Genomic DNA, 14,963 nt, shown 5'->3' with positions numbered 1-14,963 from the left:
GGGAGTCAGAGACTCCATCTCAAAAAAAAAAAAAAACAGTAACTGGTAGGGATGACTTGCTTCTAAGCAGTTTGGCTTCAGTGCCTGAGGTTAATTAGCCATGGATACTGTTTCCAGTAAGACACAAAGATGGTGGTAACCACTGGGGCTCTAGCAGAGCAAAGCTTCATGTCCTATTTGTCTTTGGGTGTCACCTTGTGTTGCCACAGCCCCAAATCCATCCCAAACTCTCCTTTTGCTTATTTCTGGCTCCCAACAGCACCCAACTAATACTGTGTTTCCTAGGACTTCTTTCACTTTAAGTCCTATTCTTCAATAATTACCTTTTCTTTCTGTCCTTCAGCTTCAAGATTAACTTTTCTCTTTTGTTCCGGAAAGGAATCATCTTATGTGAATAACTACACACTGTGATATGAGTGGCTGACACTCAACTAGAAAAGTGGCTATGAAAAGAAAGAGCTTGATAAGATGAGACAGGTTCTTGAACTAGGTCAGTTTGGTGATGCTCGTTGCCTGCTGTTCTCCTCAGTACAGACTGGAAGGAAAAGGCCCAACAATCAGAGGATTCCCTTCTCTCCCCAACACATACCACTTGTGAGCTTCTACACAGTTGGCCTCTGCTTGTGGAACATTTAAAAGTGCTTTTGTCCTAAACAATCTTTGTTCCATGATGGACTTGGAATCTCAGGGAAATAAAAAGGAATTCATATATGTGCTGAATTTATAGGGAATAAAAGCATTATGGTGAGAGAAAGGAAGGGAATTTGGGACAAATACTAAGAAAGATCCAAAGGTTTTTCCTTCAGAAATAAATTTCTGTTATTTAATCCATACATTTGACTTGGGCCCATAGGATGGAAGGTGATTAGGGATTGTGGCTAAAGAGAAGGCTATATTTTAGGTTAAAAAATAAGACATAGCACAGAGGAAAATGACTAGTCCAAGTTACAGCTTTGAGGCTAAACCATAAAATCAGAAATATGCCATTTTTATATATTTTAAAATTATGTTTTCACATTTGCGGTTTGAAAAGTATGGGTTAGATTTGATTCCCAGTACATTTGGGACAGTAAAGATAAGCTATATTTTTGCATGTGAGGGAACAGTTTGGGGGTTATCTCAGTTACATTGGTTTAAAACAGAAATGCAAGACAAGTTGGTGAAGTCAGTGAAGAAAATGAAGAGAGTAAATCCCAAACTTAAAATAAAAGGAAATCTCAGTGGCAATGGAAAAGGTGAAAAAATAAAACAAAAGGAAATCAATCAAAATGGGTGATATGTTTTGGCTCTGTGTTTCCACCCAATCTCACCTTGAATTGTAATAATCCCCACATGTCATGGGAGGGACCCAGTGGGAGGTAATTGAATTATGGGGGTAGCTCTTTCCCATGCTGTTCTGATGATAGTGAGTAAGTCTCATGAGATCTGATGATTTTATAAAGGGGAGTTCCCCTGCTCATGCCCTCTTACCTGCTGCCGTGTAAGATGTTCCTTTTCTCTTCCTTCATCTTCTGCCATGATTGTGAGGCCTCCCTAGCCATGTGGAACTGTGAGTCCATTAAACCTCTTTCCTTTATAAATTACCCAGTCTCTGGTAGGTCTTTATTAGCAACATGAAAACGGACTAATACAATGGGTTTGACTTATTTGACTGTTGATAAAACTTTCTAGGCCATCAAGCATTTAAAGCAGTTAAGATGATTTTTATATAACCTCAGGGTTCCCTGTCTGCGGTTCAATGGTCTAGGCAGAGCAAGAAGGTTCATATTTTCCATTTTTCTTGTGGTGATAGGGAGATTTTAACTAATTAGAATAGTAGTAAATGAATAACGATCCCAAGTGATTTTCTTCCGTGTTGCTCGAAAGATATGTTTCAAGTTTAGCCGCAAAAAGATGACATTTTTTATTAATGAGTTTTTATTGTGAGTAAAGGATATGGGATTGGACTCAGGCAATGGGATAGATGATGCTGAAGCCCCTCAGGAGGTAGGAAACCCCTCATACTCAATGGTTTTATAGGCATCAGGGAGCCCCCTCCACTTTCTCTTATGCTCTCCCACAGGCTGATACATAAAATGGTCGTTTTTTTTCTTTTTTTTTCTTTTATGATGCAGTTTCACTCTTGGCACCCAGGCTGGAGTGCAATGGTGTGATCTCGGCTCACTGTAATCTCTGCCTCCTGGGTTCAAGCAATTCTCCAGTCTCAGCTTCCCAAGTAGCTGGGATTACAGGCACGCACCACCAAGCCCAGCTAATTTTTGTATTTTTAGTAGAGATGGGATTTCGCCATGTTGGCCAGGCTGGTCTCGAACTCCTGACGTCAGTTGATCTGCCCACCTTGGCCTCCCAAAGTGCTGGGATTACAGGCATGAGCCACCACCCCTGGCCACAAAATGGTCTTCTTTTGGCTTGAAGCTTTACATATTTTAAATACTTAAATGCCTACAGATAGAGAAACATTTACCATTATCCTTCACAGAAAAAATGGCAAATATGTGACCTTCAGGCGTCCCCTTCCATGCAAGCCATTGAGGATCAACCTCAGATTTCTTCCCCAGTGCACCTGCTTTCAAGAATTGCCTCTTAACCCAGCTGTCCAGGAAGTCATTCTGAAACTATTAGACTTCATATGCAAGCTGACATCGACATAATTCTCCTCATGTGTATCTTATGTGAATGAGTTTATTGAATCTTACGTGAATGAGTTTATTGAGTCAGAGCAAATTTTGAGAGTAAGAAAGGAAAGAAAGTATAAGGTTTTTGGATTTGAGGGGAAAACTCAGATGTTACCAGCAAGGGTGGGTTATAAATTTTGTCTATAACTTTTTATAGAGGTAGACATACTATATATAGAACATCTAGTACTAAGTGCCACATACCATTATTATCACTTTGTGTTTGTTATGCCATTTTTTCTTCACAGCAGCTTTAGGGGATGGGGAGAAGTCTCAGTTGTATAGTGGAGGAAACTGAACCTCCATGATATTTAAATGATATGTAAATGCTCTTTCACCTTGGTCAAGGCATTTAAACATAATGGAGATTCCGGTCGGGCATGGTGGCTCACGCCTGTAATCCCAGCACTTTGGGAGGCTGAGGCGGGTGGATCACTTGAGGTCAGGAGTTCAAGACCAGCCTGGCCAACATGGCAAAACCCCATCTCTACTAAAAATACAAAAATTAGCTGGGCATGGTGGCGCGCACCTGTAGTCCCAGCTACTTGGGAGGCTGAGGCAGGAGAATCACTTGATCCTGGGAGATGGAGGTTTCAGTGAGCCGAGATCACACCACTGCACTCCAGCCTGGGCAACAGAGCAAGACTCCTTCTCAAAAACAAAAACAAAAACAAAACAAAACAAAACAAACAAACAAAAAAACCCCAAAAACCCCTTGAGGTTTCCTTCTTTCCAGGGTACTCTGCATTTGTATACATTGCCTCCAGAGTTGTATAGAATCACATCAATAGCATGAGAATCTTCTCAAAGTAGACTGCATTTTCGGTGCTATGTTCCTTAGTAACAAAATTAAACATTAATTTGAGTGGACTAAGAATTAAAACTTCTATTTCTTCAACCTTTGTTATTTCTACCTGATAAGTAATAATGCAGCTTCTTGGAGATGATGTAAAATCATGATATTTTTCCAGTATGGATAATATTTATCTAAATTTTCCTTATGAGTTCTCTTCTGTGATATTTACTATATTCATGTTGACAATTAAATTTTGAAATTTTGTTGCACATATTCATCTGATAAATTTTTTAATACTTTGGCGATATTTTGTAATAAATAACTCATATTGGACAAATAAATAACACTACTGAGGATGGCACAGTCAGTGATTTTTAGTAAGTGTGAGTTTTGGATGTAATGGCCTTATAGTTTCAATTTTAAAGTTATTGATTTGAACAAGAATTTTACCAGGCCTTTTATATACAGCAGACATAGAACTGGTTATATATTGGATCGCTTTTTATATTCCTAATGAGTATGGGGCCACTCTTTTTATTTTCAATATCAGTTGACCTTATAAAGGACAGTTTTAACATTCATTTCAAACCAGAAATAGCAAGTCTATTTTTATAGTAATTCTTTTGTGTGTCATGCTATTATTTAAGCACCTACTATATGCCAACATCATACTACAATGCTAGTTAGAATGTTGAAAAAAAATGATGACCAATTATTGCTGAGTGTTGAGAGCGCCTTCCTTCCATGTTCTCTCGTCCTCTCTCCTGTGCACAGCCACAGTCTGCTCTGCAGCATCCCTGACACAACCTGCCACAGCTCAAACGCATCCTCTAATGCTCATTAATAATAACACTTATAACCACTTAATAGGTTCCAGACCTCCTACTACACATTTCACAGTAATTCATTTAATCTTCTCTATGACCCTGTAAAGTAGAACTCCATTTTATAGAACAAAAATCTGAGGCACAAAGAGGTTAAGAAACATGATCAACAGCTAGTAAGTAGAGTAGTTGAGCTGGGCTTGGAACCTAGACAGTCCTGCTCTGTATCAGTATATTTAACCTATATTCAGGTGTCTGAGCAAGAAGAAGCTCGAGTAATCCAGCCTGGACAGGTGAGTATCTGCATAAAGCGAGGCAGTGTGAGCGATGAGAAAGCAGCAAATCTGAGAAATCCTCCAAAGAATAAACAGAAGTAGATGTGAGATTGAATACAGACGCTAAGGAGAAGAGCCATGCCAAAGAGCATGCCAAAGACTAATGGAATGATGGTATGCCCCTGGCCAGTGGGGTATTTGAGATGGGAAATGGTTTAGAGAAAAAAGTCATGAGCTCCACTTTGATCTGTTTAATCTGAGGTGATGGGATCAACTCCAAATTGAATGGTATGACACACAGATGTGATGAAATGGCAAAGCAGTGTGGCATGGTAGAAAAACATCAGATATGGAATGACAAAAAGCAAGTTCAAGCTGTGAGGCTGATGCTAGTACCTCTGTGACACCATGCAAGTTTCTTTGCTTCTCTGAGCCCCAGTTCACTTTCCTGTGATTAATTTCCTTTATTATGCCATTAGAAAGTTTAGACTAAAGTGGCGTGCCATGGAACAGACAGCCAATTAAAGGTAGAATGAAGATCACATGACTAAATGAACTACCTTTCAGAATGTATTAATCTGAACAATATCTATTTAGGGGAAAAGGAATAATCACATTGTTAAGTCAGAGCTAGGATGGCCATATCATATGGTCCAAACCAGTACCCTTTTAAGAGTGAAAATATGTGCTCTAAATAAATACACCAGAACAACAGGGATTCTGGTGTAATTGTGGGACTGTCATAGGAAAGGAAAACAAATGGTTACGGTACTCACAGCCACCAGAAGAGGTACTTCTGAAATAGTCTTTATAGAAACCACAATTTGTGGTTTCCAATTTTGAATGAAAATAATCCTGGATGAAAATGGGTATATTCAGGATGTGATTTCCAGCTGAGAACCTTCCTTATGGACTGTATCTAAAGACCAGTTCCTTTCTCCCGTTCCCCACCCCACTACTCTCCTTTGGTTCACACAAGACACTCAAGCCACTGTAGTCATTCAGTCATCTAGAAAAAGGAGTGACTTCATTGTATTAATATGTCTGATGTCCTCTCCATTGCTAATACTTGTTCATTTCTGATTGCTGCCTTATAGTTGCTCCGCTCTGCTGCTGATTGGTCTGCTGGTATAAAGTACCATGAAGAGTCCATCCATGCCGCTTACGTCCATGTGATAGAGAACAGCAGGCACTATATCTATATTGAAGTAAGTCCTGCTCATGTAAATTCATGTGAGAAACTGCCTTCCCTTAAATATCATGCCGAGATTTCAGAGTCCCCAAACTTAGGACCTGTCATATTAATGAGTACATTTTGAGATGTGAAACGTGCTGGAGAAGCTCTAGTTCATATCACCTGGATTTTGACCTCCCAAGCATACCTGGAATTGGCTCTGCATTGTCATTAACTCAAGACTCTATTGGGAGTCTCCCAAATCTTTGCTATTAAAATGCATCATCAACTCACTGTAATAGTATTAGACAGAAATACCCCAACATGGATATGTAAGTTTTGATTTCGCTTGGGTTGGAGGGTTTAAGTGTGAAGCAAGTTCTATTTCAGGAGAGCACACACAGGGGTGAGTTGCTAAAATAGAGACCACTGGATGCTACTCGTTTGGGCATGGCGGAGTAGGGAGACTGCAGGGAAAAGAACATGGAAAAGGAAGATGTGAGAACATTAAGAGCAGGTACCACCTTCTTCAATCCTGTGTGAACTACTATTCATTATGAAGCTTTTTTTCATTCCAGAATTTTTAGAGTATATGAGAAAATCTGGGGACACTGAGTTTAGCTTGGGAACTTAAATTACTCTTCAGAGTGAATATAAAAATAGTTCAGAGAACTTGAAAAACCCTGAGAAAATAAAAAGTCACAATAATGGAAAAAATAAATCATAGTGTAATTTCCTTCTTTATTCAAGTCTTTTCTTTCCCAATGAATGTTTTAAAGGTAGATAGGGGAATGGGTTAACTGAGGAAAACCATTGTAGCCCTGTTTTTCTTCCCCTTGGGTCCTGGCTCTCTCCCACTCTGAATAGCAACAATTCATTAGAGACAAGCAGGGAAGAATTGGAGCTTTATTTGTTTCATGAGCCTGGCTAGAGAAACCTAAGTTAAATATAATATATTAGCTGGCTAAATGCAGTGTGGTATCCTGAATGGCATCATGGAATAGATATAGGACATTAGTGGAAAATGAGCAAACTCTGCATAAAGTCTGGAGCTTAGTAATGCTATTAGTATTATTAATTTCAACAATTATACCATAGAGATGTAAAGATGTGAAGGCTGGCTCATCTATTGCCCAGAATCTTTTTGCTTCATCTCCTTTTAGCAGCATTAACATCAGCTTTTCTGGCCGGGCACAGTGGCTTATGCCTGTAATCCCAGCACTCTGGGGGGCCGAGGCGGGCAGATCACCTGAGTTCAGCAGCTCGAGACCAGCCTGGCCAACATGGTGAAACCCCGTCTCTACTAAAAATACAAAAAAAATGAAAAATAAAAAAAATAGCCGGGTGTGGTGACGGGCACCTGTAATCCCAGCTACCTGGGAGGCTGAGGCAGGAAAATCACTTGAACCCGTGAGACAAAGGTTGCAGTGAGCTGAGATTGAGCCATTGCACTCCAGCCTGGGTGACAAAAGTGAGACTCTCTCAAAAATAAAATAAAATAAAATAATGAATAAAAATAAATAAATAAATACAAAATCAGTTTTTCTTTTTAATGTGACCGTAGTATTAAATGATGTCAGTAATGCCATGTAGGTAGACATGTTGGGACACAGACCTGGTTGACACTTCTCTAGTCAAGATAAGCAGTCAGCATTCACCCGACTCTTCCAAAAAAGGAGAAGTAAAGGACACGACATGTAGCCAGTCTGTGTTTACAGCTGCTGAGGAATGCTAAGCTTCTTTATAATATGAATTCAGAAAAAGAAACATGGTTTGGTTGCCACTGAGATTTTGATTGTCTGATGCCCTAAGGGGAATCACATTCTCAAAAGACTTTCTGCACCGTGTCTTCCCATAAGTTTGTCTTCTGGAGGCATTTTACAGATTTATGCACTTAAGTATACAAGCTCATATAGTCATAAACATGATAATGCTGCAAAGGGATGATAATTACGAGTTGTTACATATATATCTCTTTACCTTGAGATGATTAGCAAATACTACTTTGTGATAATTGTCCTTATAAATTACAGATGCGTTGTAACAATCTATTCTATTTGAACACATGATATTCATAATATTTGCACCAAATTTTTAACATTCCTTTATGCAGCAACAAAATCTTTTGCACTGTTATGATAATGTCGTAACTTGTTTTCTAGTAACAGTTTTAAAGACTATTTTGTAGATATATAAATAGCAGAAGTACTTAGAGGAAAAAAACATTTATTTTATTTTATTAACTGGCTTATATGTATGCAACATACAAAAGAGAGTTGAGGCTACTTAAAATAGAAGTTCAGAGATAATAAGATACCCAAACAAACAAGACAAGGTGAAAGCAGATACCAGGAAATAATGGAGAAAGGGTGGAGAAAACTAGACCAGGCTTTTGCCATCTACCCTGTTATAAAAGCAAGCTTAGCATGAGGTAGGATGTTTGCCAATATAGAATTTTTAATCATAAGAATTTATACAGTGTGTGAATCTGAAAGAAACTAATTTCCCTATTGATTGAATTTGCAATGTTCCTAAGTATTCTGAGAATGTAATTTAGAAAATCACCTATGAGGAATTCTCATGGTGGAATAATATAGTGTAACTTTCCACTTGATTAAGTGTTATAGGTGATAAGACCTGGAATCAAATGAGACCCAGAGTGAGATGAGGCAGCTTTTATTCTGTGTCATTGACTTTCTTGATGTGATTTCAATGATCAGAACACATCTGCTGTGTGAAACATTTTAAAATATATATCAGTGTATTTTTTATTTACCATATTGTCCTTACGTATACTGCTTACAAAATAAAGACTAACATGATTGTCTTGTTTATTTCTCATAGAACCAGTTTTTCATAAGCTGTGCTGATGACAAAGTTGTGTTCAACAAGATAGGCGATGCCATTGCCCAGAGGATCCTGAAAGCTCACAGGTAACAGCCTTTGGCTGGGAGTTTTTGCTACAGATGTTCTTGTATTTATTACTAAAATGACTTTGCAAGGCCCATTTTTAAAGTACTGTCATTTCCTAGCAGGCTTAAATTTGGTTCAGCCAGCAATAGGTTACTGATGCCTTCAGTCTGAGTCAGTTGCTAAAAATTCTTTAGTCCCCTTTCTAGGGAATTTGAATTCTTCCAGGGCACAAAAATTTCTTCCTGGCCAGTCTGTTTCCCACACATGAGGTTTGTGATTTCTTTTATTTAATAGCAGACCATGAGCTGTGTTCACTTAAAAAACAAAGCAAAATAGACATAATATTTTGCTGTGGGTTATGTTTAAATTCTTGTTACCATATGTCATATTTATTCAGCTCATGGGATTATTTCTTTAATAATTGGTTTGCTGTGATAGAATTTACATACTGTACAATCCAGCCACTTAAACTATAGAATTCAGTGATTTTTAGTATATTCACAGAGTTGCACAACCACCACCTAATCAATTTTAGAACATTTTTATCCACCCAGAAAGAAACCCCATTAGCAGTCATTACCCATTCCTTCGTTTTTTAGCCCTTGGCTACCACTGATTTTTCTTTTTCTATAGATTTGCCTAGTCTGGGCATTTCATATAAATGGAGTCACACAGTATGTGGTCTTTTATGACTGATTTCTTTGTTTTAGCATGATGTTCTTGAAGCTCATCAGTATTATAGCATTTATCAGTATTTCATTTCTTTTTATTGCCAGATAATATTCCATGACGTGGATATACCACGTCGTATTTATTCATTCATTAGTTGGTGGACATTTGGGTTGTTTCTACTTTTTGCCTATTATGAATAATGCTGCTATAAACATCCTTTACTAGTGTTTGTGCAGATATATATTTTCATTTCTCTAGGGGTAGAATTGCCAGGTTATAGCTAACTCTATGTTTAACATTTTGAGGAACTGCCAGACTGTCTTCCAAAGCGGCTCTGCCATTTTATATTCCCACAGTGTATGAGAGGTCTAGCTTCTCTGTATTTGCCAATAGTTACTATTATCTCTCTCTTTGATTATAGTCATTCTAGTAGACGTGAAATACCGTTTTAGAAATGGTATTTCATTGTGGTTTTCATTTGAATTTCCCTAATGTCTAATGATACTGAGCATTTTTGTGTGTGCTTATTGGACATTTGTGTATTATCTATGGAGAAATATCTACTCAGATCCCTTGCCCATTTGTTCATTGGGTTATTTGACTTTTTGTTGTTGAGTTGTAAGAATTCTTTATACATTCTAGATACAAGTCTCATATCAGATACATGATTCCCAGTTTCTCCCATTCGACGGCTTGTCTTTTTACTTTCTTGCTGGTGTCATTTGAAACGGAAAATATTTTTTATTTTGATAAAAGCTAATCAGCTTCTATTTTTTTCCTTGTATCGCTTGTTCTTTTGGCATCTAAGGAATATAGATAGTGCTATCTAAGAAATCACTGCCTGATCTAGGATCATGAAGATTTATGCCTGTTTTCTCCTGAGAATTTTATAGTGTTAGCTCCTACATCTAGATCTTTGACTCATTTTGTTTCCTTTTATATATGGGGTGAGTTAGGGGCCCAACTTTTTATTCTTTTGTTGATGGATATAGAGTTGTCCTAGTACCATTTGTCAAAAAGGCTATTCTTTCCACATTGAATTGTCTTGGCATCAGGTACAATTTCTTTTTATGGCTGATTTCAGCTCCATGTAAAAGTAGCAGAATAAACACATAAACACAACCATTATATTTCATTACTTCAAGTCATTGAATGCATGCAGTGAAGAGTAAGTGCATATACATTTGGGAATTAAAACATTTTTTACTTCCAGTGTCATGTGGTACTTTGATCTCTTTTTTTCACATAATATTTGGGGACTTTTATACTGAAGGACATATTATAACAGTAACTATCAGCATTTTATGTGATTCACAGTTTATAACTACATTGTCTCATAGAATCTTCACAACTACTCTTGAGAGTAGGTCATGTATTTGTTGTTGTTATTGTTATTATTGCTGTTGCTGCTGTTCCCATTTTTAGGATTAAAAACCGAAATTCAAGAGGTTATATGACTTGTTTAGAACACTAACAGCAATAGGTAAAAAACAGCTTTGAGCCTAAATCTTTGGACTTTCCACCCAGTGCTTCCCCTCACATGACTCTAATGCATTGATGGTTAGGATTAAAAACCCATTCAGGGCTTCCCCAAGCTGAGGCAAATGTGTTGGGCCTATAGTTCCCTCCCCCTATTGACTGACCATTGGATGCAGGCTGATCCTAGGGAGTGGGGATGACCTTGAGTGAAGCAGGTCCCTTTCACCTATGGAGGACTCCATACTTTTCATACCTGGAGGACTTCACTGTGAGTGTTCTGTGGCCTACATGCTCAATAGCTGATGGGATGGCTGTCTTGATCCCATGGTGAGAAGATCTAGGCAGCACACTACAGCATCCATCACATCCTGCAGGGTGTACAGTGGATCTCACCCGTGACTACGCATCAAAATCACCACTGACTTTTGCAAGATTGCAGAGAGCTTAACACACCTCCAGGCTTAATGGATCATAATTTCCTGGAGTGGGGTCCGGCATCCATATTTTATACTGCCCCAAATATGTGTTTTTAAGTGTTTGGGAGCCTGAAAGAATATTTTTCTTTACTGTAGTAATTTGTCTTTAAAAATCTGGACTTCTAAAATAATAAAATTAGGCTTGGCATGGTGGTTCATGCCTGTAATCCCAGTACTTTGGGAGGCCAAGGTGGGTGGATCAACTGAGGTCAGGAGTTTGAGACCAGTCTGACCAAGGTGGTGAAACTCTGTCTCTACTAATAATACAAAAATTAGCTGGGCTTGATGGTGCATGACTGTAGTCCCAGCTACTCAAGCTCCTGTGGTCTTGAACGTAGGATGCAGAGATTGCAGTGAGCCGAGATCATGCCATTGCACTCCAGCCTGGGTGACAGATCAAGACTCTGTCTCAAAATAAATAATAGATAAATAAGTAAATAAAATTATAACATTTTAGGGTTAGAAGAAACTTCAAGATATTTTCTGATGGAACATTTCCCAGTGATCTTATCAGCTGCTCCTGAAAGGAAAAGGGATCTGTGACTTTAAACAGTATGGTAAAGTAGCACCTGTTGCAGATTGTATCTTACACTGGAGTTTGATGGAGCACATTAAAGACTGGCAATTTCAAGTTTGCTTTGTGGAAAATGGGGAATTCATTCATCAAATTTCAAATAAACCATGTGTCATTCAGCTCTGATCTCTCGATAGTCTCATTTTTTTGAGAGGCACATTTTCAAAATGGTACATGTGTCACACATTTAGACTTTCCGTGGATACACACACACATCCTCAAAACATATTTTACGTTTTTCCCCCTCTCTGCATCTCTGCATTCTTGTTAATCTCCCTATGTTAACTGCAACTGTAAAACATATTTTTGCTTAATTTCAAATCTGTGAGCTTGTGTTCTGTGAGCTTGTGCTGGGCAAGGTAAAGGCAGAATTAAAAAGCTTATCTTGGGCAGGTGTGGTAGCTCACATCTATAATCCCAGCACTTTGGGAGGCAGAGGCGGGAAGAATTGCTAAAGGCTAGAAATTTGAGACCACCTGTCTTTACAAAAAATAAAAAAAAAATCCAGGTGTGTTGGTGTGCCTATAGTTCTAGCTACTTGGAGGCTGAGGCAGGAGGATTCCTTAAGCCTGAGTGTATGAGGCTGCAGCGAACTGTAATCGCACCACTATACTCCAGCTTAGAGGACAGAATGAGGACTCGTCTCTAAAATAAATAAATAAATAAAAATAAAATAAACGACTTATTTTGCAGGTTGCTGGCATGGGGTGCCCCCTATTCACTAATTAGGGGCCATGATATGCCATCCCAAGCTTACCCCTCTCTCTCCATAGACTTCTCTGTAGTCTTCTTTTCTGAGACTCAGAACTTCCCTGCCAAAGTCACATTCTTAGCAACAAGTATAATTTTGGCTATTTGAAAAAGAATAGAATACAGCCCAAAGCAGATGGAGGGAAATGACAGTCCGCAGTCAGCCAGGCCTCACCAAAGGATACAGGCCCTCTGCCAGGTCCCTCCCACCCTGGAGAAATCTGAGTCTTCAAATTGCCAACTCCCTCAACTGGGCTAAGTCTTTATTTTTCTGCCAGCGCTGGAATCCAGCCTCACAACAATTCCCCTAAGCAATTTCTCGGTTCCTCTCACTTCCTCTGGTTCCTTCTCAGCAGCCATAATTCTTTATAGAAATAGGTTTGCAAAGCCTCCATATTCTGACATGACCTAGAGCCTCAGACTCATGTTTATTCCATGCTGACCTAAGAACAGCCAGGGGAATCAAAATTAAAAACAAAAAAAATCTTCACTCTAATAAGTAAAACTGTCTCAGAGTTGAGGCCAGCTGCCCAACCCACTTGAAACCTTTCTTTGACAACTCAAATGTGATTGGACATCAGAGAGGAAAAAAAAAATCATAATCCACAGTCTAAAATTTACTGTTTTATGCCATGTTTGACTAAGCTAAAAGATAGGACCAACTGCTCCAGGTAGACACATTTTTAAACACTGTGTGCCATGAATGAATGGTTTCTGAGGAGGATCTCAGATCTTTGCACATGGAAACTTGACATGCATAATTTTTCTGCTTTGGTAGAAAGTCAGGAAGTGAGAAAGTGCATTTTATAGTTTAGCAAAAAAAGTTGACGCATGCAATGAAAATAGGCAGTTGACTTAATGCTTTTGTGTTTTAATATTAAACTGCATTGAAAAATATGCTATTTAACTCCATTAAAAATACAGTTTTGAACATTGTTCAAACTTACCATGCTTCTTTCTTTTTTTTTTTTTTTTTTTTAAAACTGAGCCTTGCTCTGTCACCCAGGTTGAAGTGCAGTGGCAAAATCTTGGCTCACTGCAACCACCACCTCCCAGGTTCAAGCAATTCTCCTGCCTCAGCCTCCTGAGTAGCTGGGATTACAGGCACATGCCACCACACCCAGCTAATTTTTTTTTGTATTTTTGGTGGAGACGGGGTTTTACCATGTTGGCCAGGCTGGTTTTGAACTCCTAACCTCAAGTGATCCGCCCACCTTGGCCTCCCAAAGTGCCCCTCATGCTTCTTATAACTGTAGAAGAGCTACTGCTTGCCTGTAAGTGGGTGGTATGGGAAATGCCACACTGAGAAATCTGAAATTATTGGGGGACCAGATGTCTGGAGACCTGAATTCTCTCCAGCTCTGTTATCCACAGGTATGTGACCCTCTGAATACGTCAGTTTGCCATTCTGACACGCTGTTTCTTCACCAACCACGAATAATAATATCTGTTCTACCTAGTTTATATGAATATATGTGAAAGTAGTTTGTAAGCTGTAAAGCACCAGTTCAAGTAAGAAATTATTACAGCATTTCCATGATATTCATCATCTGGAAATATGTTGTTCACTGTAAATTCAAGCAAGGATAAAGAAGCATGATATTCAAATCAGCTGTTTCAAAATTAGTATTTATGCTAGAAAAAGAAATGTTTTAATTAAAAAGATGTTTAAATGTTCCATATTTTAAATTATTGGATGGCTACTTCTGGATAAGAAAAATTTGTTTTGGTTTCTCACCACTGGCTCTTGTTCATCTTGTGACAGGTTTAGGCACACAATTACAACACTTCTGTCTAGAAGTTTGCTGCCAGAAACCTATAGCTCACTCTTCCTGGGGATCGATTCTTGATTTCCCTGTTATTGATCTGATAACACTCTCCCCCAAAATATAAAGTAAAATAATAAAATGTGTTCTGAAGCATAATATATGTTTAGTTTAGCATTGTTTTAATTTTAGATGCTATTTACTTTGTTGTTATTTGAAGATATGCAAGCTTTCTAATTGAAATCATCGGTTGATATAATTGAATAAAAATGTTACCAAATAGTTTCTGAGTCTTTCCACATAATCAGTGCTATACCTGTGTTACCTCATTCAGTCTTTGTATCAACTTTATGGGATTGGTTGTGTAATTACTCCCATTCTACAGATGAGGCTGCTGAGGCCTAGTGAGTTTAGATAACTTAGCCAAGTCATATAGCTGTGGTTGGATAGGAGTAGGACTCAAACCATGTCTGTAGGACCTCAACTTGTGCTTTTTACTAGTAAGCTACAAAGCTTCCCCCATTTCAAGGGATGTGGAAATTTTCGAATGGTATGCCTCCCAGAAATCTATGAAAAATACTTTATCTTG

At 38.4% G+C, this 14,963-nt stretch overlaps 1 protein-coding gene across 11 annotated transcripts in view; it reads left to right on the top strand.

The window, feature by feature from the left end:
- Nucleotides 1–14,963, top strand: part of PLD1 (phospholipase D1) — a 205,492-nt gene that overhangs the window by 144,801 nt on the left and 45,728 nt on the right. For 9 of the 11 annotated variants that reach the window (XM_065540177.2, XM_005546385.5, XM_045386628.3 and 6 more), the window contains 2 exons: nucleotides 5,668–5,778; nucleotides 8,589–8,677. In XM_065540177.2, the coding sequence (XP_065396249.1) occupies nucleotides 5,668–5,778; nucleotides 8,589–8,677 (200 nt within the window). Of the gene's footprint in view, nucleotides 1–5,667; nucleotides 5,779–8,588; nucleotides 8,678–11,741; nucleotides 11,976–14,963 lie in introns of those variants that run through there. The other 2 variants (XM_074031406.1, XM_074031405.1) reach the window with 1 other exon arrangement.

The sequence above is a fragment of the Macaca fascicularis genome, chromosome 2, assembly GCF_037993035.2.
Source record: "Macaca fascicularis isolate 582-1 chromosome 2, T2T-MFA8v1.1".
Classification (NCBI taxonomy): Eukaryota; Metazoa; Chordata; class Mammalia; order Primates; family Cercopithecidae; genus Macaca; species Macaca fascicularis.
This window is presented reverse-complemented; position numbering and strand designations above follow the sequence as displayed.